At 52.1% G+C, this 23348-nt stretch overlaps 1 protein-coding gene across 7 annotated transcripts in view; it reads right to left on the bottom strand.

Moving 5' to 3' along the window:
- LOC138102170 (centrosome-associated protein CEP250-like) overlaps positions 1-15570 on the bottom strand; it is a 33190-nt gene extending 17620 nt beyond the window's left edge. Inside the window, exons 1-12 of one of the 7 annotated variants that reach the window (XM_068999903.1) lie at positions 15501-15570; positions 15163-15243; positions 13845-13951; positions 13226-13385; positions 12325-12637; positions 11689-11816; positions 11305-11425; positions 10560-10711; positions 9482-10078; positions 8832-8972; positions 8351-8467; positions 5890-5934 (exon numbers count right to left, since the gene is read on the bottom strand). In XM_068999903.1, coding sequence (XP_068856004.1) covers positions 8372-8467; positions 8832-8972; positions 9482-10078; positions 10560-10711; positions 11305-11425; positions 11689-11816; positions 12325-12637; positions 13226-13385; positions 13845-13951; positions 15163-15243; positions 15501-15515 — 1911 coding nt within the window. In that variant the 5' untranslated portion in view covers positions 15516-15570 and the 3' untranslated portion in view covers positions 5890-5934; positions 8351-8371. Of the gene's footprint in view, positions 1-5889; positions 5935-5980; positions 6490-7800; positions 8468-8831; positions 8973-9481; positions 10079-10559; positions 10712-11304; positions 11426-11688; positions 11817-12324; positions 13386-13844; positions 13952-15162; positions 15244-15500 lie in introns of those variants that run through there. The other 6 variants (XM_068999906.1, XM_068999902.1, XM_068999904.1 and 3 more) reach the window with 6 other exon arrangements.
- Positions 15571-23348: the final 7778 nt, after the last annotated feature.

Here is a 23348-nt window from a genome sequence, read left to right as displayed (position 1 = left end):
TCAAAAACATTGTTGGCCACTCCTTGCGGATCTCGCCCATCCAAAATTCTCTCAAAGGCTCCCTGACAATTAGCGAATCTGCCTGCTGATAACCATTTTCTGATGGTATCACAGTAGTGGAGCTTCAATTGTCCTTTCTTTGGCAAGTCAACAGACTGGGGAGGCTCTTCTCTCCCCACATTAGGATTGCCCTCTATTTCTGATGGAACCACATTAGAGGGACATTTGACGAGAAGGTGTCTCTTATCACTTATCTGTTTCGATGTCTTAGATGGAATATGCTCCGCAATTAATTTATTGATGTTTTTGTTACCGCCATACTTCACCACCAATGGACTCAGAAGAGCCTCTTCCTCCTCAGTCCGCAGCTTCTTGTGGGCTCCTCTTGCTGACGTCTCTTTAGGATGGGAGGCAACAATCCGTTCCAAATTTCTCACAAGAGGATGCGCCAACCTCTTGTGCTGGCCCAGGCCTATCTTGGTTGAGAACCCTCTTTGGCATACCTCACAGACCCAGTCACCCCTTGGAACCACACCTACATTCCCTTTACATCGTGGGATGTGACAGGCGATGCTGTGGTACTTAAGATTTTGTTTACCACATTGGGAGCACTTAAAAAAGATCTTTCTTTGCCCATGGGTCCTCTTTAGATGTTCAGTCAGTCCCAGCATCCGATTGAATTGGGTAAAACAGTGTGGGCAAGATGGATTTTTGTCAGGGATGGACATCACAGGAGTTGCAGCCTGTGCCCTCCCTTCGCTGGTCCCGGGGAGAGCCTCAGGTGTTTTTGGCTCATTCGTATCTCCTTGACCACACTCAATGTCATCATCCTGAGCAGGCCAAGATGGCAAGGTCTCATATGGCTCTGGGAACTCAGCCAAGCCCTCCCAAACATTTCCCAGACGGATTCCAATGTCATAATCGAGGAGTTTACAAACTCCAAACACACCAGATTGAACCCCTCAACTCCCAACACAGAGAGTAAAGGTGGAACAGCATTGGCCAATCTGACCCTCAGATGTAAAGGGTCAGTTTGAGCGGCTGTTGATACGTACCACAAAGTCATTTACTGCACCATTGCACAAATCGGGCAAACAGTAAGTGACACTCCAAGTGAGGGCAGTCAAAGTCAGCAGCTGGCCCTCGCCCATGCTGCCAACTGTATCCAACTTAGGTCCATGGACAAGGCTCTGGGTAACAGCAGGATACCTGTGCCAAACAATTTGTTTCAGCAAGATGATGAAACTCCCACTGGGTGGAGTCCAAGCGATGGGGAGGGGTAGCAATTACACCCTCTCTCACACTGGGGCAGAAGCTGACTCTGTTAGCGCAGAGGCTATCCGGCGGGGCCACGTGGAGATGCAGCTTCTGCAGCTAAGCCCAGTTAGTAACTGTGCCCTCATTTTAGGAGAGTCATAGTTACTCCCTCTGCTTGGTACCAGCAGCAAGAGCCCCCCTCGGGGCTCGCTTGCCCTCCCCGCCTCACTGGGTCAGTGAAAAAGCTGTCAGAGCAGTGGTACTTCACTGACGCCTGGGACACTGGCAGGTGGGTCACCCTGAACCGCCGAGCGTGCGCCCAGTCTCCCACTTACTCTACACCTCTCATGTCTTTTCAGAGCACCAGACTAGAGTCAGGCTCAACAGGGTCTTCTTTCTGATTCTGATTCCACCAAGCCCGTTCCCTTGGCTGTGGTTTTGCTGGATTGTCCATTCATGCGCATCACTAATTAAATGACGATGCATTAGGCTAATTACTGAGCATATCTTTTCAAATATGTTCCTTTTCTGGTTTAAGTATAGGTGGCCCATCCACCATGGTCCAAATCAGTAGAATTTAGTCACAGATGTAGTTGTGTCTTTTAATTCTGCCATTTTGTGTTACTGCACAGTTTCTGATGATGTGGGAGCACGTTTCATTTTCAGCCTTGCAGTGCCTGCAGCTTTTGACGCACTGATCTTGTCTTCCTCTTGCCAGGAAGGAACTCTCTTGTGGTGTAGACATTGGCTCTCAGCTGCAATGCTGTTATTACTTTTCTGTGAGGTATGCCTCTGTATCTAAAGATCCAGAAATTGCTGATGTTATCCTCCTCAAAGTTTGTAATACTAGGGCCCTGGGATACCAGCTGTTTCCCTTTAGTAAATTCCTCTTTCCTCTGGTTACATGGTCACAGATACTGAGCTTTCAGAGTAGCTACTTCCCATTCTGATGTTGTGTCATCACCTGCACCATCCAGCAGTTCTGTCTTAGGTTTAGGCTCCCATATGGACAGGATCTTTTCTTTATCTCCTCCAGCTGTTATCCGTAATTTCCTGTAGATTTGATCGGAGCATTCTTCTTTCAGGAACGATCTTAAGGCATCATCCAACAATTGGGCAAGTCGACGTAATCTTCGGGCCTGTATACTTAGACTGAGGCCCATCAATTTGGTGATACCCAAACCTCCATCCTTCATGCTGGAGTACAGGACGGCATCACGTGTGCACGGTGTTAAGTGTAGCCATTCCTTGACAGTCAATTGAATTTGTAGGTCAGAGGATTCAAGGAACCCTGCTTTGCATCCGTGTGGTCTGCCAAGTATATTAGTGTAGGGATGGTGTCTGTTTGGAATGTCCATTTTCTGAACAGGTTTTAATGGAGCTTTATCTAAGTGGTGTAAACATTCCTCCAATTTTGTGGATAGTCCTGAGTTAGTTACGGAAGTCCAGGGATTGCTCTGCAAGCCCAAATTTTTCTCTGAACTTCCTGGGTCAATCCTATTGAGGGGAGTGTCATTAACAGTCCATGCTGGGCAGTCATTGATGGTGTAGGAGCATTTTGTTGGCTTGATGTAAAAGCCATGGCACTTTTCTCCCTGTGTTCTGAGACCAGTTAGATCGCAGAAGGTCTCTAGAATACGATGTTCTTAGTCACGCCCTCCCAGGAGTCACTTAACCATACTAGGTCGTCTGCAAAGGCCATCGCTGTAATGCTCTTTCTGCCCGGTTGGTATCCTTTAACTTCAGCTTCAAGTTCACAGAGCAGAGGGTCTAGCGCAACATTAAATAACAAAGATGACATTGGATCACCTTGCTTGGCACCTTTTAGAATCTTACTGGGAGCTGACTTCTCGTTCTTGGTGGTAATGCATGTATCGATGTTCTTGTACGTGTTCTTCATGAGGTGTATAACGTGTGGATCCACCTCTTTCTGTTTCAGACCCATTAATATATGGTGGTGACTCACAGTGTCAAAGGCAATGTCCACAAATACTATTGCTAATTCTCTGAGCTCTTTTTTTGGGTTTCTTATTAATAGCTGTAGTAGTTTCAAGTTTTCGGAACATCCTGCTGCTCTTAAGAAACCTCTTTGTCTCAGATGAATGGGGCATGCCTTGGTCAGCCTTGCTGTTATAATTCTGGAAAACAGTCTGAGAACTATGGAGCAAATGGTGCTAGATCTCCAATTATTAATATCTCTCAGGTGGTCCGGTTTGTTAGATTTTGGTATTAAAACTGTTTGGCATTCCCTCCCCACATCTGGGATAGTTACTGATACAATCCAGAGTTTGAAGATTTCCATCATCCAGGAGTATTTGGGGTCCATTTTAGAAAGATCCCCCAATGTAATTCCATCTGGCCCTGGAGCAGAATTTTTAGTCGTTTCCCTGATGTTTTTAGCAATTTCTTTTTCTGTAATGAGGGCCTGGAAAGTGCTGTTATCCACCTTGTGGGCTGCACTCTCCATCACAAGGACTTGGGTCCCCCGAGAGCGCCACCAGGGAGGGAGGGGGGCTTCTATACACCACCTGTCCCGTGCCCCACCACAGGGCAGGGATTGGGCTCTGGGCTCTTCCCTCTTTGCTCGCTCTTACTGAGGGAATCCTCATTAGATCCTTTCCCTCCTCTGACTGACTGGGGAGCTGCTTTCCTGGGGAGCCCCGTCCTCCTTGCAGGCCACCCTGGGCTGGCTCAGGGATCTCTTCTCCATCCTGCGGGAGAAATAAAAAGGCTGGAAGTGGGGAAGGGGGAAGTGGGAATCTTTGGGGAAATACCTCAGCACCACGGGGCTGCTGAGGAAGCAGGGAAGGTCACAGGCTTGTGTGCGGAGGCTCCTCGCCAGCTCCATGCTCCCATCCTGTCCTGTCCCTGTCCTGCCGGACACTGACCACAGGGGCTGCAGTGGGGTTTCACAAAGGGCTCCCCTGGGACACAGCACCTGCCCCCAGCAACAGCTCCCAGTGATGTTTACATGGAACCTGCCCTCAGGAACAGGGCCCAGTGACCACCACTGGGTAGGAAGGCTCTGGGTGTCCCTGTGGGGCATGGGGACAGCTCCGTCCTGGGCACACTGGTGCTCCCAAAGGACCTCCAGGCCCCCTTTGCCCTCCTGTCCCCTTGGGACATCCCTGGTGCCCTCCAGCACGCCCCAGAGCCCTGTGTTCAGAAACCTCCACATGCCTCCAGGATGTTCCTGTCAGTGCCCTGCAGAGCCCAGCCTCTGCCCCCAACAACATGACATGGGTGAGATTTGCTCAAGCCTGACAGAAATCAGCGGGTTTGGCACCTCAGCTCTTCTCTGCCTCGCACCATCAGAAGAGCTCATGGAGAAAAGAGGACAAAGAAAATGGAACTTCTTCCGCTGAGTTTGCCCTTTCCAGATTTGGCAGCTCCCAGCAATGGAGATTCCCCTCTCCGTGGTGGTTGCTTGCTCTGCTCTGGGACCATGATGGTGAACACCCTCTTACAACCAAAGCCCCTTCCTTCCCCTCTCTGAACATCGCCTCCAGCACTGCTGTGCTCGGGATGATGGTGCTGAACAGAAAGTCTGTGCTGACCCTGGAAAAGCTCCTCAAGAATAACTGAACTGGACTGGACTTCTTGCTGGAGTTTTTTCCCAATCCTCTGTGGCCTTCATAGTGTTGTGAAACAAATAGGTAGGCTTAGAGAGGCACATCTTAGATGAGCACCCATTGCATGAGCTACTTCGAGTAGATCCCACACTTTTCTCAACCCCCTCACGGCCACTGTGACTCCAGTGTGACAGAGATGTGCTGTGATGCCTCTTTCTGTTCCAGGGACTCCATTTGCACAGTAAATAGTAACTAGAAAATTTGCTAAGCGTGGAGTTTCTTCATGTTCCCCTGGTTTCTGGGTGGTTCCCATGCCATTCCTAGAGTGGTTCCCAGGCAGCTCCCGGGAAGTTCCTGGGGGGCTTCCCAGAGGGGTTTCCAGATGGTTCCCGAACAGTGCCCAGGTCATTTCCAGGGGGGTTCCTGGGTAGTTTCTGAGGTGGGGCCCAGAGGGGCTTCTGTGGTGGTTCCTGGGCAGTTTTAGGGCAGCTCCTGGGATGGGTTCCTGGGTAGGTTCCCAGGTGGTTCCTGCTGGGGATTTCCCAGGTAGGTCCCTGGGTGGTTCCTGGGCAGTTTTAGGGAGGTTCCTGGGGTGGCTTTTTGGGTGGTTCCTGGGCAGATTCCAGAGAGGGTTCCCAGGAGGTTTTAGGGAGGTTCATGGGGTGGGTTCCCGAGGTGGTTCCCTGGATGCGTTCCCATGTGGTTCCTGGGCTGTTCCTGGGTTGGGTTCCCAGGCTGTTCCCAGGTGGTTCCCGAGTGGGTTCCCAGGCGGTTTTAGGGCGGCTCCTGGGGTGGGTTCCCAGGCAGGTTCCTGGGTGGTTCCAAGGCAGTGCTAGGGATGTTCCTGGGCTGGTTTTCCAGGGTGGGTTCCTGCGCAGGTTCCCAGGCTGTTCCTGGGCGGTTCTCAGGCTGTTCCTGTGGCAGTTCCCAGGTGCTGTTTCCAGTCTCGGTTGGACAGCGCAGCCTCTCTGGCCGCAGTGGTGCCTCTGCCCCGCTCCCTCTTGCCCTCCCAGCATGTCCACACTGGGTCCAGAGCTGGGAGCGGCTCTGCGTCGGCAGCGCTGCCCCGGTGCTGGCACTCAGGGGGCTCTTGGCACCTGCGGAGCTGTGGGACAGCAGGAGCTCAGAGACACAGAGTGTTCCAAAGGGGCTCTGTCCTGGCACTTCACTGCTCCTTAACTAAATGCTGCACCCAAGCTTTGCTGCTCCTCACTCGCTCTCTAAATATCACATCCATGAAACATGCTGTGGGAAAAGGACTGGGGACACTGGGGACAGGTAACTGGGGGTACAATTAGAGAGAACTGAGCACTTCTCTTGGCATCCTGGTAGGAGTTATAACAGCATGGGTATTAGACAGTAAATCACAATTGCTGCTCCCTGCATGGAATGTGCTTGGCATGACTTGAAACCTATCCCACAATGATTCCCCCCCCACACACACGCCTGCTAAGGGGGATGGAATGGATGGTGCAGCGGGGTGGAGACACTGAGGCCGGGCTCTATGGGGATCCTTGCAGGGAAGGGAACTCGATGGTTCTTTGCAGCTGATAAACCACAGAGCATCTGTCAGCCAAGGGACAGAGGGGAAGATGTCCTGATGCTGAGCCAGCAACTCTGCTGAAATCTCTCTCCTCAGATGAACTTGGTTCACGAAAACCTAGAACAGTAATATTAATGCACACCCTATCCCAAAGTTCCCCACCCGCAAGCTACAACCACCCCTCAGTGGGCATGAGCTCTACATTCTTTTTGACTGCATCTTTAAAAACGAAGTGAGAGAATGTTACACCCATCAGTAACAAAGGGATGTCTGATTCAAGTCACTCAAGCTCCACCTAAACACAAAGAAATAGTATCAAAGCAAGTCAAGAATGGGAGAAAAGATAGGGAAGACTCCTCAGTAACTGCTGGGACCGGTTGAGGGGCTGAACCTGTCTTCTTCCCTATAGGGATGCCTGTTGGGTAAGAATCATACTTTATACACACTGCTTGTTTTATTGGGGATTAGAGCTTGTCTCTGTAGTCCTTTGAGTATGTTTTTACAGTCAGATACTATCACTGACAATCCTCGAACTTTAACCTGTCATGATTTTATATTAATAAAGGATGTTATTCCATAAACTGTCAGTGTGAGTCCTTCCCGGGCGCTGGCAGTCGCTGGCAGCAAGGAACACACGCTGATAAAGGGGAAGAGCTGCTGAGGGGTTTCCTTTGTGCTGTTGGTGTTTCCCTGACCGAGTCAGTCAAACATCCCCCAAAGCAGCAGGACTGCTCAGTGAAGGATCCCCCTAAGGGGACACTGACAGACTGGTTGGGCACAAGGGCCTTGGCCTTCCTGGGACACTGACAGACTAATTCAACACTAAGGGCTGAGCAAATCTCTCCACACTATGGGGCAAAGAAGCCTCCCCTTTTCACATGACCGTCACAATGGCCCCTTGGTTCCATGAGGTTCCATAATGCCACAATGGAATCCCTGGTTTCTTAGCGTCACGATGGACCCTTGGCTCCCTGCGGCCTTGCCCCTTGGTTCAATCATCTTCCATCATGTCACAGTGGTCTCCTTGGTTTCCAAAAGCTCCAGTGTGTGACAATGGACCATGGTTTCCATGAGGCCCCGCTGTGTCACTATGGCCCTTTTCTTCCACAAGACCCCATAGTGTCACAGTGGCCCCTTGGTTCCATGAGTGGGTGGCTTGGAGCTCCTGCACCCTCAGCAGCTGGAGGGATACTGTGCCAGATCAAACAGGCCGCTCAGCTGCGTTCTGCTCCTCAGCAAGCCGAGCAGCTCCACTCAGAGCACAGAACTGCAGGAGCTCAGCACCCAGGTAACCTGTGCACTGATATCCCCTTCTCCAGGGACACACACCACCACCTTCAGCTTGGAGGCCCCAACTGCTTCCCTCTCCCAGCAGCTTCCACTGCTGCCATGTTCTGCTCGGGGCTGCTGCTGCACCCCGAGGCCAAGGCTGGCTCTGGTGTCTCCTGCCGAGGTTTTCCCCTGTTCTCTCCTGGATCCCAGCGGGAAATCTCAGACCAGAAGCACTTCAGTAACACCTCAAATTCTCATTTCTTGTCTCAGGGACAGCTCTGGCCTCAAGCAGGGAAATCACACAACAGCTCGCAAGAGCCTCATTGTGCCAGTGAAAAATTGAATCTGATCTTTTCCTGAAAAAGCTCTTTATTACAAAATAATGGCTGGCAGTTGCTGAGGAACAGGACAGCTCCTAGCTGGTCCCTGCACAGCTCTCCATGTCATCCTGCCGGTGCTGTTGGTCTTGGGCCAGGCACACCTGGGAGAGGCACCAGGCCCAGCTCAGACAAGCCCACACTCCAGGAGCATCTGCAGCCCCACGGTACCGGCTGTCGGGGCAGACACAACCCCCAGCTCCAGCCCTGGCAAACACTTTGTCCTTGTGGAAGGGGAAGGAAGAGGCTCCCAGACTGCCCCTGAACAGAGCTCAGGGCACTCACCCCTTTCCCACAGGCTGTGCCCCAGCAGGAGGGCTGCTGCTTACCCAAGGCACTGAAGAATTCTTCTACTTGAGCTCCTTGGAAGCCCCACGCCCAGGGAGCAAACTCTCCCTCTCCTGACGCCTACAACATCCCTTCCGGCTCCTCTGTTGATGTTCCACCTGCACATTGGATGGGAGAAAGGGTCACATGGAGCAAAAGGACCTCTGGATGTCAAGGCAAGGAGATGTCTCTTCAGAGACCCTTAATTGCACCAGAGGATATTGGGGGCATAAAGCACTCGCTGTGGGCTGTGGAAGAGAGTCAAGTGTGTGTCTGGGGACACTGGGGCAAGGAGGGGGACACCCGAGTGAAGGTGTGTTTGTGAAGGCCACGGGGTGCCACAGGAGAGAGAAAACACAAGTGTGTGCCCACAGTGGGGAGAGGGAAGGAAGCAAGCAGAGGACTCCAAAGTGCTGCTTGGGCAAACGTATCATGTTCCAGAGGAGCCTGAGGCTTTGCAGAGGCAGTGAAAGCCCATTTTACCTGCTCAGGATTCCTCGTGGGCTCAGCATTGAGTTCCCTCCTCTCTGTCTGCTCTTCTGATGATGCAGCCAGACCCAGCACACATTCCAGGCCTTTCCTTGAGTGCCGTGACAGCCGCTTCCCTTCTGCTCCAGCAGCCTGCTGGGTATTCAGAGAGGAGATGATTCTATTCTTTTAAACCATCGGAAAAGCTGTCCCTCAGAACGCTCCATCTCTGGAAGCATCCTCCAAGCACCAGCAGTGCAGCTGCTGTTCAGCCCTCGGTACAAAACTCCGCTCAGTTTAGTCCATCGGTCGGGTCGGCTGCTCCATTCCTTTCCACGCCAAATCCAAACCACCACGTGTTGCCCACCCTTGCCTAGGCAGGGGAGAAGTAGCTCCCCAAGCCCAGCTTTTGGACTGGAGCTGGTTTGAACAGCAAGCTCCAGAGTTGTGTCAGTCGTGCCGGGTGTGCCAGGAAACATTCCCGCAGGCCAGAAGTCTCTGGCTGGAGTCAGTCAGCCAGACAAGGCTGCTGGCTGCAGCCCTGGCTGCTTTGCCCAAGCAGGCCATGGACTGACAGGGATATATATTCCCACCTCTTTATGGGAAACATCACTGGAATCCTTCAGGGACATTTGAGTGGACTGGAGATCAGTCCCAGTGCCTACCTGTAGACAAGACCAGTCCGTGTCCCTGCTGGGAGCCGTTCTCTGCAGGATGGTTAATTTTTTCCTTAGAGTCCCTTTGGACACTTCACTCTTGGCAAGGGCAGCACACAGGGCTTGAGCCTTCTTTCTCCATTCGCGTTCTCCATTTTCTCTCTGCTTCAAAGCAGCTGCCACATGCTCCAGCTCTTCCCTCATGGCTTCCCTCTCAGCCCCCCTTCTCATTTGGTTTTGTTCCTTCCTTTGCAAGGAAGCTGTGTGCATTAAATTCTTCTTTTCCAGCATTTTCATCTGCTCCTGGTACAACTTGATTTCTCTCTCCCTCTCTGACAGGTCAGCAGCCATGCGAGTGACGTGCTCCTGCAGAGCTTTGGCCTCTGCTGCCTCTTTCTGGAGCATCTCCATTTCCTTTTCCTGTGTTTCCAGTTTTTCTTTTTTAACTTGAAAGATGGACATTATAGTCTGGAGTTCTTCTTGAAGGGAACGATTCCTGTCTACCACTGTATTTGCTCGGGTTTCAGAGGCTGTGACTGATTCTTCCAGAAGTTTGATCTGATGCTCCAGTTTTTCTTTATTTGCCTGCAGACTGTCCCGTTCATGCTGCAAAACAGGGAGAGCAAGAGTCAGTGATTCCATCTCTGTTTGCTTTTCATACCAGATCTGAACTCCTGCCGCAGTGGCAGGCACGGGCTGCCCCTCTCTCCCTGCCTCTTGGGATGCTGCAGACCTTTCCTGGCCCCCCCTTGTTGCTGCATCTTTCCCAGCTCCCTCAGCCTATCCCAGGTTCCTTTCTGCCCTTCCCTGACCTTCTGGAGCTCTGCTCAAGTGTTCCTTTGGGGAGGAATAGAGCTCCAAGTGTGGACACTGAGAACTCCAGCTTCAAGGGCAGAAAGCTCCAGCATGGAGGAAAATCAGCAGCCTCAGGCCTAACTGGGTTTGACATGACTACAACACCTTTTCCTCCTCATTCAGAAGGATGCAATTAGGAAAGTTGAACTGGAAAGAGGTGCTCCTTAGATATAGCAAGAGAAGGCCCCAAAAAAGCAGAGAAAGGGCCCTTCGTGGCATCTGCCATTCTCACCAGCACATCCTTTCTTTCCTTCTCCGTGTTGTCCAATTTCCTCTGCAGAGATGCCACGTCCTCATGAAGAGTCACAGCCTCTGCCTTTCTCGCAGTGGCCTCTTCCTTCGGGGCAGTTTCTAGAGAGTTCTTGTGTTCTGCCCTCCACATCGCTGCACCAGGGAAGCAGAAGGGGAAAAGCAAAGCAAAGGCAAACTGATGTGCATCCTGCATCTTTGCCTGGCTGTGTTTGCCAGGCCCTAAACCCACAAGGGCTTCCAAAGCTGACAGAAATGAGGGAAACTTCTGGGCAGAGAAAAAAAGAAGAACGAAAAGGGCAAGATTCAGAGGAATAGGGAAGTGTGTTTGTTTTTGGGCTTATGCCGAGCGGGCAGTCAAAGAGAGAGAAAGGAGCACGGAGGCCTGTCCAGCCCTGCTACAGAGAGGCCAAGAGCCTGGAGGCTCTGGGATGGCCTGGAGTTTGGAGGATACAAGCCGAGGCATCCAGCTACAGTTCCTTGGCAGAGACACGGCACCTGAAAGGCACCACCTCTGCACGTGATCACTCGTAGCACAGCCAGATGCTCTGCCAGCCACGGGTTCTGTCTCCATAAAAAAGCTTCACTGGCACTGCTATGGACAAGTCTCCTGCTGGTTCCTTTTCTCCTCTCCTATCTCTGGGCACTGCAGTTTTCCTCTGCGTGGCATCAGAGATCCCCGCTGGCGAGACAGGATGGGGCAGTGGGTGGGAGAGGAGAAGCTGTACCTTCCTGGCTTTCAGCCAGCTGTTTCTGCAGCTCCTGGTTGCAGGCACTGAAATGGTCCCTCTGAGCCTGCGTCGTGCTCAGCTGCAGCTTCAAGGCCTGAATCTTCTTCCTCGCATCATTCTGGAAGAGGTAAGAGGAGCAGAATCACCTCACAGGGCCACTGCTGGCAGGAGACAAAGGGCTACAAACACTAAGGCAGAAATAGCCCAGGTGGGAGAGGGCAGCTGGACAGAACTGGTAGATGTGATCGTGATCCTCCTTCCTCCCCATGGCAGTGAGCCAACGCCCCTACAAGGACTGCCACCCATCCTGGCCTTGGCACTCTGCTTGTCCAGCAGTCCGGCAGCGGGACAGGATTTCTGGGTGCACTGGGCACACATTACCAGATCTTCCTGGGAATGCTCCAGCTGCTTCCACAGGTCTCGCAGGGCTGCTGCCACTCTGTCCACCGTGAGCTCTGTGGGGACATCCCTGGCCTGAGAAGCAGTTAGGCTCACAACATGACCCTTTTCTGAAAAGAGAAGACCTTCTGCTTCAAGATTTAATCCCACAGTCCCCAACAAACAAGGCCTTTTTCTAGCTGCAAGGTGGCAGTGCCTTGGTCATCGTCCCAGAGCTCGCCTTGCAGTAGGACGTGTGTCACAGGCTGACGTTATTTTGATGACCACTGATGTCAGCACTGCCCCAAGGATGACTGCACGGGCTCTGTGGCTTGACAGGACTCAGGCCCTCTTCCCTTCTGACACTGATCATTTCTCCCCGTACAAACACGGACTTGTGACTCTGCAGGGATGTCAAGCCGCCAAGACTTGCCAAGACAGGAGACCCATGGCAGAGCAGCTTCTCCCTTCCAGGCTTCCTGCACTTGCCTTCCCTAAATCCCGTTGCAAAATGGTCGCGAGCCAGCCTAAACTGAAAGGCTGAGTCTGTCATACCAGGATAACCATGAGCCACTCCTCACTCCACCTGCTCCCCAACACGGGCTCTGCACACGGGCTAACCCAGCCTGCCACACTTGCCTGAGCTCCAAGTGACCAAGCCACTGCTGTCCCTGATCATGCGGTGGAGAACCAAGAGCAGTTTGTCCAGCTGGGATTGAGCTTCCCAGTGGGCACTGCTGGCCTGTTGACACTGTGCGGCCAAGGCCTCTGCTCTGTTCTCTGAGCTACGGAGCCTCAAATGCAGCTCAGAGACCTCAGCCTCCAACACCTGCACCGAGTCCCTCAAGCGCCGTTTGCCTGCTCGGGACTCCTCCAGCTCCCGCAACAGCTGCTCCTCTCGAGCTGCCTGGGCAGCATCCTTCTCCAGCACTGCTTCCTGCAGGGAGCGGATCTGGAACATGGATGCACACAGCCTCAGGGACAGGGCTGCTCCTAAGGCAGCAGAGCAGGCAGGAGGGCGAGGAACGAAGGAGAAAGGACTTCAAGCAAAAAACACACCAGACACAGAAGGGGCAAAGCCAAGGATTCCAATGGAGACAAAGTCAAAACAAAGAAAGGGAAGCAATGGGCATCCTTGATGGGGCAGCTCTAAACTCTGGATGAGCTGGTTGTGCTGGAAGTGCCTTCCCCAGCCGGCCATACCCACGCCTGTGTCCCCACATTGCTCAGTGCCTGGCTCAGGCGCAAACTCTGCCTGGGGCAACACTGCTAACAGAGGGATGGAGAAGCTCCAAAGGAGTCTCCAAAGCTCCTGCTTCTGGTCCGAGATTTCCTGCTGGGACCCAGAAGAGAGCAGGGGAACACCTGTGTCTCTCTCGGCAGGAGACACCAGAGCCAGCCTTGGCCTCGGGGTGCAGCAGCAGCCCCAGGCAAAACACGGCAGCAGTGGAAGCTGCTGGGAGAGGGAAGCAGTTGGGGCCTCCAAGCTGAAGGTGGTGGTGTGTGTCCCTGGAGAAGGGGATATCAGTGCACAGGTTACCTGGGTGCTGAGCTCCTGCAGTTCTCCTATGCGGTCTGAGAGGAGCTGCTCACCCCGGTGAAGAGCCGAATAAAGCTGAGACACCTGTTTGATCTGGGCCAGGTTGTTTTCTTCCAGGCTTCTGAGGCTCAGTTCCTTCTCTTCCAGAGTTAGAGTTGGCCTGCAGAACAAGGCAACAGATGGCCATGAGAGACATTTGTGTCCCTGGGTTCCTCAGAGGGGAATCTGGCTTAGATCAGAAATCGTGGGTTTAACATTTTTCTGCCAAGCAAAGGAATCAGGATACCAGGCTGATCCAGCTCCCAAAGGGTTCAGATTCCCGGAGCCAAGGTGGAGCTAACGGATGTACCCAGCTCCTTGCACTGCAGCTTGGGCAGGGTTAAGACACCGACCGAAAAACAGAACACCCCCTGAGAGGGAAAGAGCTACTCCAAAAGCCTTTGTCTTTAGGAAAACTGCAACTGAAGGCTCAAAAGAAATGAAGCACAACATCCAGAGAATGAAACACATCTGCATGGACGGTTCAGAGCTCTGCCACTTAGGAAATGCTGGCAGATGCAAAGATTAGGAAGAGGGAATCCATTCATCACAATGCAGAGTCCCACAGGCTTTCATTTACCTGGCTTTTTCCCTCTCCAGGGCCTCACTCCTGTCTTGCTGAGCTTTGTGGACAATCAGTTCCTGGGACTCTCTGGGGGCTGCCAGCCGAGATGTCAACTCTCCCACCTCAAGTCCAACAGAACAAAGTGGTCAGAGGCTACAGCCTTTCCCTGTCGGCCACAGCAGACACTGTGAGGAAAGGCAAAGGACAGCTTTCCATTTCTGCCTGTCCTGAAAGGGCCAGATTCACAATGGATATGGACAACTTGTTTTGAACTCTCATTGGGTCACCAAGGGCATCTGGAAAAGCACTTCCCACACCAAGGCTAGCAGGAAGAGGCCAGCAGGAATCCATGCTGGTGGTTGCTGGTCAAGAGCCCAGAGGGCTAGCCTAGCTGCCCAGGGCAGCAGCTGAGATTCAGCAGAGCACTGATGGTCCTTCAGAGCAGCTGCCATGGAGCCCACAGCACGAGGCAGCCCCAGGGATCACTCCCTCAGCTGCTGCTCTGCCATGGAAAGGCAAGAAGGGCACAGAGCACCCGCTGGATGACTGCAGTGCCACTGCTGTTTCACTCACCTGCTTTTGTAGAGCCTCCCTCTGCTCAAGGAGGAGATGCATTTCCTCTTTGATGCCCACTAGCAGGAAATTGTTTGAGCCCTGCCTGGCAGAAAACTCTTCTCTCAGGGCCTGCAGGAGCAGGCAGGGAAAGAGCACAAATGACCAATAAGGAGCAGGGAAGATGGCTCCAGGGAGCTGGGAGAAGCAGCAAGCAGAGAGACAGCTCCCCTGAAGGCCAAAGCTTTGCTGACGGGGTGGGCATCAAGGAGACAAAAGCAGTAGAAGACAGAGCTGGGGAGACCAGCAGGGCAGTGCAGGACCACAAATGCCAAGGCAAGAAAGGGCGGGCCTCAGCTGGCTGAGTGAATGGACCCCTGAGGTGTCTCTTCTGATCCCAACAAGAATGGGTGTCCATTCATGGAGAACCAGTTCCAAAATCCAGCTAAGTGTACAAAATCCACTTCTACATTGAGCACGGTTTGTGCTTAGTGCATTTATTCCTGGGATTACACTGAAATTAAATAGGGCCCTCTGAGGTCAGGTTCCTGCTACCGTTCTACAGAGTCCCTGTCACAGACCTTGTGGAGCCAACGGAGGAGAGAAGTCTCCTTTGGGGGAAAACAGGGCTACAGAAACGAGGCACAGAGACACGAGCCCCCTTCACAGCAGACAGGAGACCCATGGCAGAGCAGCTTCTCCCTTCCAGGCTTCCTGCACTTGCCTTCCCTAAATCCCGTTGCAAAATGGTCCCGAGCCAGCTCAGCACAGTTATACTCACCTCAGGGGCTCCTGGGGAGAGTCGCTGGTGAGAAAGTATTTGGGAAGTGAACCGCTGGCTCATTCCGAGCCCTCGAGCTTCCTGGAGGAGCACAGGTAAGAGCACACTCAGACTGCATGGCTGGCCCTGAGGGAGTCACCCTTAAATGCTTCCAAGCCAGGAGCCCCCTGCTCCCTCCCAGGCTTGTCCCCAGAGCCAGCACCAAAGCTGCCGCCAACTCTGGAGCAGCCAACTGTTAATCCCTTGTTATTCCCAAAGGGAACCTTTCCCTGTAGGACAGCCCAGGCCCAGCCAGCCCCGCACTGGGCTTGGCACAGGGAGAGCAGCAGCTTCCTCACCCGCTGGGTCTCCATCTGCCCCTTGGCATGAGCAGTGTGCAAATGCCAATAGCCAGGGGATGTTGCCAGTAGCAAGGTTAAACATCAATATCCAAAGGCCATTGGCTTTGCAGGGGCCAAACTCCGATGTCCAAGGGTCTTTGGCCTTTGCAGAGTCAATAGCACAATATCAAAGTGCCATTGGCCTTTGAGAGGTCCAAACCCCAAGGCCCAAGAGCTGTTGGCAGCTGCAGAGTCCACATCTCAAACATTCCAGGGGCTGTTGACAGTTGCCAGGGTGCAAACCCCAACATTCCAGGGGCTGTGGGAGAGCCCTTCCCCTGGCTCTGCCCCCATCCCAGCTCCCTGCTGGCCCTGGCACTTGCTCTGCCACCCCCATGTCCCCACAGCCCTGCTGGGCAGCTGGGCAGGGGCCTGGCTTGTAACATGAGCTCAAAGTTGTGGGTCCAGACAGCATCAGCTTTAAGGATTGAAAGGAATGAGATAGATTTGTCTTTACAGACAAACTGTTGGTCTGCTGATAGGTAAAGATAGAGACTGAGAGACAAAAGAAGCAGTGGGAAGAACCATAAATTCCATAGGAAAAGAAAAGGGGGGGGTATACATTAGAAGGGGGTCTGCATTAGCCGATTTGGGAAGTCTGTACCTCTCAAGTACCTCAGCCAATGGGGAAAGAGAGAGGGAAATGCGGCTGGGAAATTAGGATAAAAAGGAGGTTGCGTCCTCTAACAATCTGAGAGACCCGTGGGAAATGCCCATGACCTCTCCCTTCATTCAAATAAAGTAACGGGACTCCTCTGTCTCCTTTTTGGACATAAACCTCTGGTGTTTGTGGATTAGTTTTCCTGACAGGATCAGCATTCCCAAGACAGCAGGGTTTGACCCACATGCTCTTTACGGATGCACTCAGTTCCTGAGTCACAGGAATTCTTCTGTCTTCCCTGACAAATGGGAGATGTAAGAAAAAGCCTAAAAAGGTTCTTACTCGTTAAAAATATTCATGGAAAGGAAAACTTTGGGTTTAGAACAGCCACATGAGGAGGAAAAATGCTGTTTCAGGATCTTTTGAAATTTGCATGATGCAAAGAGATGTACTGTTTAAGGCTCATAAAATAGATTAAGAATCCTGAGACATCCAAGAGTGGATTTTTTTTTCTCTGCTCTCTTTGGCAATATATCAGTAGGTCTTCTAGGCAGAAGAAAAGTCTTGCTGACTACATTAAAGATTCCTCACTAGGAACAGACCTTCAAGAACAAATATTTGAAAAAGCTTTGTCAGGTATTTTTCACTCCCATCTTTGAGAGTGCTCCTGTGAGCCCTAAGGAGGATTTTTGCCCCCCATTCGATGGCAATCATTTTCTGAGCAGCACACAAACCCTCTGGAGAAGAGCTGCACCTGCCTTCTCCAGGGCCCCTCTCTGGGTCAGGGCTCAGCCCCACGTCTCACCCTCCCGTGGCAGTGCCTGTCCTGGGGGCTCTGACACCGCTGGGGCTGCACAGGCACATGGGTTCCCAGAGCCCCCAGAGCTGTCAGCAGGGAGCAAAGAACAGCCCTGCTTTTCCCCAGAGACCACCCGAGCAGTTGATGCTGGGCTGGCAGCCCCAGCTCTGGGGCGCGGCGCCTGCTGAGGCTGCGCTGCCCTTTGGGCACTGTGCTCACTTGTCAAGAAGAGGAAAATCAGTACTCAGTTCGTGGCCTTTTCTGATTCAAGGGGGATTTTCAAACAAGAAGACAGAAAGAAAGGAAGAATCCAGCCCCAGCCCTAAGACTGAACAAAAATTCCAGCACCTTAAAGATGCTGAGCCTCTGGCTATGGAAGGGCTGGAGCTGAGCACTGACATCCTTTGGAGAGCAGCTGAGCTGTCCCTCAGGCCTGCTGTTGTGGCAAAGCCACCAGCGCTTTGGAGGGGAAAAGGGAAGAAAAGGGAGAAGGGAAGCCCCACCTCTCACTCACCTTCACTCCGTGCTCTGGACTCTCCACCCCTTTGACAACACCTCAAATTCCCATTTCTCATTTCACAGAACAGCTCTGTCCTCAAGAGGGGAAATTGCACAAGAGCTCACTGTGCCAGTGAAAAATGAGTATAATTTTCTTCTGATAAAAATTTTCATGAAAAAAGACTTAAAAATGTCTGTCCCTAGGAGATGCTCACAAATGCAAAGAGCACACTCTTATGTTACTTTAATTGTTTATTGCGCAATCTTTGTGTCCTTTTATTTTATTTGAGTAGCTGTCCTCGGACACATGTCACCCCTAAATTTTACTGGTCAGGGGTTATTCATTTCTTGTTTGGGCTTCCTTCTCCATATATCATCCTCTCTCCTTGCCTGTGTCTTTGTTCTCACATATTCACATTTTGTCCACAGAAATCATCTGCTTCATGAAAAAATGTTTCATAGATCCTAATCCTTAACATAAGGTGACGTTTAACAGCACCAGCTGAAAGTGAGGGGAACAGATATAAAAGGCTTTGCCCTGAGGTGTTGATGCCATTTCTCACATCCATGAGCTCTTTGTCTTGGCAGAAATCCTTCCATTCAAATGAAGAGCGCAGGTGCCATGACCTCAGGTCATCATCACTTCTGGCAGGTCTGGCTGTTGGATGCTTGGGCTGTCTGTCTGGAGACTGTGCCAAGTTAAGGTTCAGAGACTTGTCAGTGCCAAGTTAAGGTTCAGAGACTGATCCAGTTTCCAAGTCTCTGCTTCCAGAACAGCAGCTCTGGGCTCCCCGAGCACAGCTGTGAAGGAGCAGCACAGCTCCTGGTGAAGGTCTGACAGCTCCTGGCTGGTCCCTGCACAGCTCTCCATGTCATCCTGCCGGTGCTGTTGGTCTTGGGCCAGGCACACCTGGGAGAGGCACCAGGCCCAGCTCAGACAAGCCCACACTCCAGGAGCATCCGCAGCCCCATGGTACCGGCTGTTGGGGCAGACACAACCCCCAGCTCCAGCCCTGGCAAACACTTTGTCCTTGTGGAAGGGGAAAGAAGAGGCTCCCAGACTGCCCCTGAACAGAGCTCAGATTATCAACAATTCAAGTTCCTTGCTGGCAGACCCTTCCCACCTACAACCCTCAGCCATCACGGGTCTATTAGAGAGCGTTCTATCAGGATTTAGTAACCCAATTCTGATTTCCAAAGCACAGGTTTGGGCCACTGACCTCTTTCTCCACAGACTGTGCCTCAGCAGGAGGGCTGTTGCTTAGCCAAGGTACTGGAGAACTTTTCTACTTGAGCTCCTTTCAAGCCAGCCCATGGGCAGGGAGCAAACGCTCCCTCTCCCAAACTTTAGAGCATTCCACACAGGAGCAGAGCACAATGTGGGAAACAAAGCCTGGGGGGACAATGAGCCTTAAAGCACAGCTGAGGCCTTGAAACTCCTCCAACTCTGTTTTTTCCTGACACCACAGGGTTGTGTGTGCTGGACTGACTGCTGCTCCCACCTCCTGCTCGATTTGCAGTGCAGCCAAAGCATGCAGTCCGGTTCAGTAGCTGGAATGCACATTCTTCCACCGATAAACCAAACATCCATTGAGTGCTGAGGTCTGTGACTTGGTCCAACAGTGAGGGGGCAATTAGCACAGCATGGCCGTAGGACACCAACTGCCTTAAGGCCACGGGGTTAGGAGCACGTATGAAAGGAATAAGATGAATGTGTCTTTACAAATCTGCTTGTAGATAGGGCTAGGAGCTTAGAGATAGGGAAGGAACAGAAGAAAACTCTCAGTCCTAGAAGATGTTACTAATCAACACAGACTGTTGCTCAGCCAAGGCCGTGTTACATTCCTGAACCTAGAGAAAAAACCCAAAGATTTAATAGAATCATGAATAGGTTTTTTCTTGTATATAACAAAAAGGGGGGTGCACATTAGAGGGGGGCATAGAACAGGTGATTTGAGAAGTCTGTACCTTCTGAGTACCTCAGCCAATGGGGAAAGGAAGAGGGTGATGTGGCTGGGAATTAGGATAAAAAGGGGGTTGCAACCCCCAACAATTCCAGAGACCCCATGGGAAATGCCCATGACCTCTCCCTTAATTCCAACCAAGTAACAGGACTCCTCTGTCTCCTTTTTGGACATAAACTCTGGTGTTTGTGAATTAATTTTCCTGACACTTTCACCAAAAGACTCTTTTTAATGCTTTAAGTTAATTAAATTCCACCCTAATTCAACAATTAACCCTTACACCTGTATTATTTAAATATTTATTAATTCCTTAGCAGTAATTTACTTAATGGCTCTTCTGGGGACTCTTTGGGTCTTTGGGTGTTTTTTGAGGCATTTCAGTGCCATAACCATTTCTTTATCTTCAATTTTTAAAATATTTTAAATCTCTCCTTGATTTATTAATATTCAAATTTGGGCAATCTTTTTCAAGTTTCAAAGTTCTGGGGAGGGGGGTGAGGGGAATTTAGTGCTTGGGGTTTTTTTGAGCTTTCTTGAGGCATTTTAGTGCCCAAAGCAGCCTTTCACCACAACCCCTGTTTTTTCAATATAAGGTCAATATGGCTTTAGTTTAATTATATTTATTTGTATTTATTATGCTTCTACTCAATTTTACTTACTTTTGGAGGATGTTTAAAGGAAATTTGAGGCTTTTTCAGAGAGGTTTTGACACGTTTTAGTACCCAATCTGCCTGTTCAACCCTCCTTTTTTTAAATGTAAATTAAATATGGCCTTTAACTTTCCATATATATTCAAATTTATTCAACTTGGGTCTGTTTTGTTTCAATTTCGAGGGGATTTGGGTCTATTTCAGGTCGCCCCATCGTGATCCCGCCAGCAAATCCCCGAAGGGAGTTTCGCCGAGGCGGGAACCGGGCGCGCTCACCTGGCCAGCCAATGCCCAAGGGACCTTTCCTGGCACGGCTCCAGAAGGAGCCGCCCCACCCTTTCAGTCAATGAGGGGGATTGGCTGAGTCGGGAGCCTCCCCCCGCCGGTCACTCCCACCCCTCCCCTGCCTTGCTCCCATTGGCCGCTGTTTTCTGGCCCCGCTCAGGCGGTTTCCGGGCCCTGTTTGTGATTGGGCGCGAGGAGTGAGGCCCCGCCCCCGTGGTGCTCCCAGGACCCAGGAACGCTGCTGCACCTTGGGCTGGCCCCTGCCCAGTAGGGGGCGCTAACGTGGAGGAGGGGGCGTGGCTCGGGGAAGGGGCGTGGCTGAGGAAGGGCATGGCTGGGGAAGGGCGTGGCTGGGAAAGGGTGTGGATCAGAAAGGGCTGTGGCTCGCGAAGGGGCATGGGTTATGAAGGGGTGGTTTAGGAAGGGGTGTGGCTTGGGAAGGGGCATGGCTCAGAAAGGGGCGTGGCTAAGGGAAGAGGCATGGCTGGGGAAGAGGCATGGTTGGGGAAGGGGCGTGGCTCTGGAAGGGGCGTGGCTCTGGAAGTTGCCTGGCTAAGGAATAGGGCGTAGCTCGGGGAAGGGGCATGGTTTGGGAAGGGGCATGGTTCAGGAAGGGGCATGGTTCAGGAAGGGGCGTGGCTCGGGAAGGGGCGTAGCTCAGGGAAGGGGCATGGCAGTGGAAGGGGTGTGGCTTGGGGAAGGGGCATGGCTTGGGGAAGGGGTGTGGTTCAGGAAGGGGTGTGGATTGGGGCGCCTGAGGGGCTGGAGGGGGCTGGGGGGGCAGGGCCAGAGGGGGTTTGGGGATCCTCAGAGAGCCGGGGGCCTCTGAGGGGGAGTTTGGGGGGGCGTGGGGGCTTTGGGGATGTCCCTAAAGAGGGGCTTGGGGACCTTAAGGGAGTGCTGGGTGTTTCCTTAAAGGGGGGTTACTAGGGACTCTTGGGGAAGGTTTGGGGTGTCCTTGGAGGTAACTGGAGGTCTCTAACTGGGTTTAAGGAGGATTTGGAGCCTTATGGGAGGTTTAAGGGAGTTCTGAGGGTCCCAACATGGTCTCTGGAATTATTTTGGGCATCCTGGAGGTCCCTAAGGAGAGTTTGCAGGTCATCTCAAAGGTTTTGGGGGTCTCTAGCGGGGTTAAGGGGAATTTGAGGTCCCTAAGGGAGGGTTCTGGGGAGTGTTGAGGGGGGATTAGGGGTGTCTGGGGAGGAGGTGTCACAGGGAAAGAGGCCAGACTTTAGGGAAGGGGGTGGGGCCTGGGGGTCCATTGTGACACAGCATGGCCTCATAGAACCAAGGGTCCACAATAAGACTGATCCCAGCAGTTACCGAGGAGTCTTCCCTACTTTTTTCCCATTCTCGACTTGCTTTGATACTATTTCTTTGTGTTTAGGTGGAGCTTGAGTAACTCGTGCCCAGTGAGGGGTGGTTGTACCTTGCGGGTGGGAAACTTTGGGATAGGGTGTGCATTAATATTACTGTTCTAGGCTTTCATGAACCAAGTTCATCTGAGGAGAGAGATTTCAGCAGAGTTGCTGGCTCAGCATCAGGACATCTTCCCCTTACTCGATGGGCAAAGAACCATCGAGTTCCCTTCCCTGCAAGGATCCCCATAGAGCCCGGCCTCAGTGTCTCCACCCCGCTGCACCGTCCATTCCATCCCCCTTAGCAGGCGTGTGTGTGGGGGGGGAATCATTGTGGGATAGGTTTCAAGTCATGCCAAGCACATTCCATGCAGGGAGCAGCAATTGTGATTTACTGTCTAATACCCATGCTGTTATAACTCCTATCAGGATGCCAAGAGAAGTGCTCAGTTCTCTCTAATTGTACCCCCAGTTACCTGTCCCCAGTGTCCCCAGTCCTTTTCCCACAGCATGTTTCATGGATGTGATATTTAGAGAGCGAGTGAGGAGCAGCAAAGCTCTGGGTGCAGCATTTAGTTAAGGAGCAATGAAGTGCCAGGACAGAGCCCCTTTGGAACACTCTGTGTCTCTGAGCTCCTGCTGTCCCGCAGCTCCGCAGGTGCCAAGAGCCCCCTGAGTGCCAGCACCGGGGCAGCGCTGCCGACGCAGAGCCGCTCCCAGCTCTGGACCCAGTGTGGACATGCTGGGAGGGCAAGAGGGAGCGGGGCAGAGGCACCACTGCGGCCAGAGAGGCTGCGCTGTCCAACCGAGACTGGAAACAGCACCTGGGAACTGCCACAGGAACAGCCTGGGAACCGCCCAGGAACAGCCTGGGAACCTGCGCAGGAACCCACCCTGGAAAACCAGCCCAGGAACATCCCTAGCACTGCCTGGGAATCCACTCGGGAACTGTTGGGAAATAGAATTACTGGGATCAATAAAAGAGCTGTGCAAGCAATAGGGCTGGAAGTTTTTAGGCTTGGGTGTGAAAGACACTTTCCATGGGAAAGTCCCTGTGTGAAGGAAAACAAACAGCCTGAGAAAAAACAGGGAGTAAAAAACTTGCAGCTGTGCTATCCGGGAGTGAAACAAGGGAGTCGAGCACAAAACTCGCCCTGTGGTGGGGCACGGGACAGGTGGTGTACAGAAGCCCCCCTCCCTCCCTGGTGGCGCTCTCGGGGGACCCAAGTCCTTGTGATGGAGAGTGCAGCCCACAAGGTGGATAACAGCACTTTCCGGGCCCTCATTACAGAAAAAGAAATTGCTAAAAACATCAGGGAAACGACTAAAAATTCTGCTCCAGGGCCAGATGAAATTACATTGGGAGATCTTTCTAAAATGGACCCCAAATACTCCTGGATGATGGAAATCTTCAAACTCTGGATTGTATCAGTAACTATCCCAGATGTGGGGAGGGAATGCCAAACAGTTTTAATACCAAAATCTAACAAACCTGACCACCTGAGAGATATTAATAATTGGAGATCTAGCACCATTTGCTCCATAGTTCTCAGACTGTTTTCCAGAATTATAACAGCAAGGCTGACCAAGGCATGCCCCATTCATCTGAGACAAAGAGGTTTCTTAAGAGCAGCAGGATGTTCCGAAAACT

This window comes from Aphelocoma coerulescens, unplaced genomic scaffold, assembly GCF_041296385.1.
Source record: "Aphelocoma coerulescens isolate FSJ_1873_10779 unplaced genomic scaffold, UR_Acoe_1.0 HiC_scaffold_63, whole genome shotgun sequence".
In the NCBI taxonomy this organism is placed as follows: domain Eukaryota; kingdom Metazoa; phylum Chordata; class Aves; order Passeriformes; family Corvidae; genus Aphelocoma; species Aphelocoma coerulescens.
The sequence above is the reverse complement of the archived record's forward strand: the minus strand, read 5'-3'. Positions and strand labels throughout refer to the sequence as shown.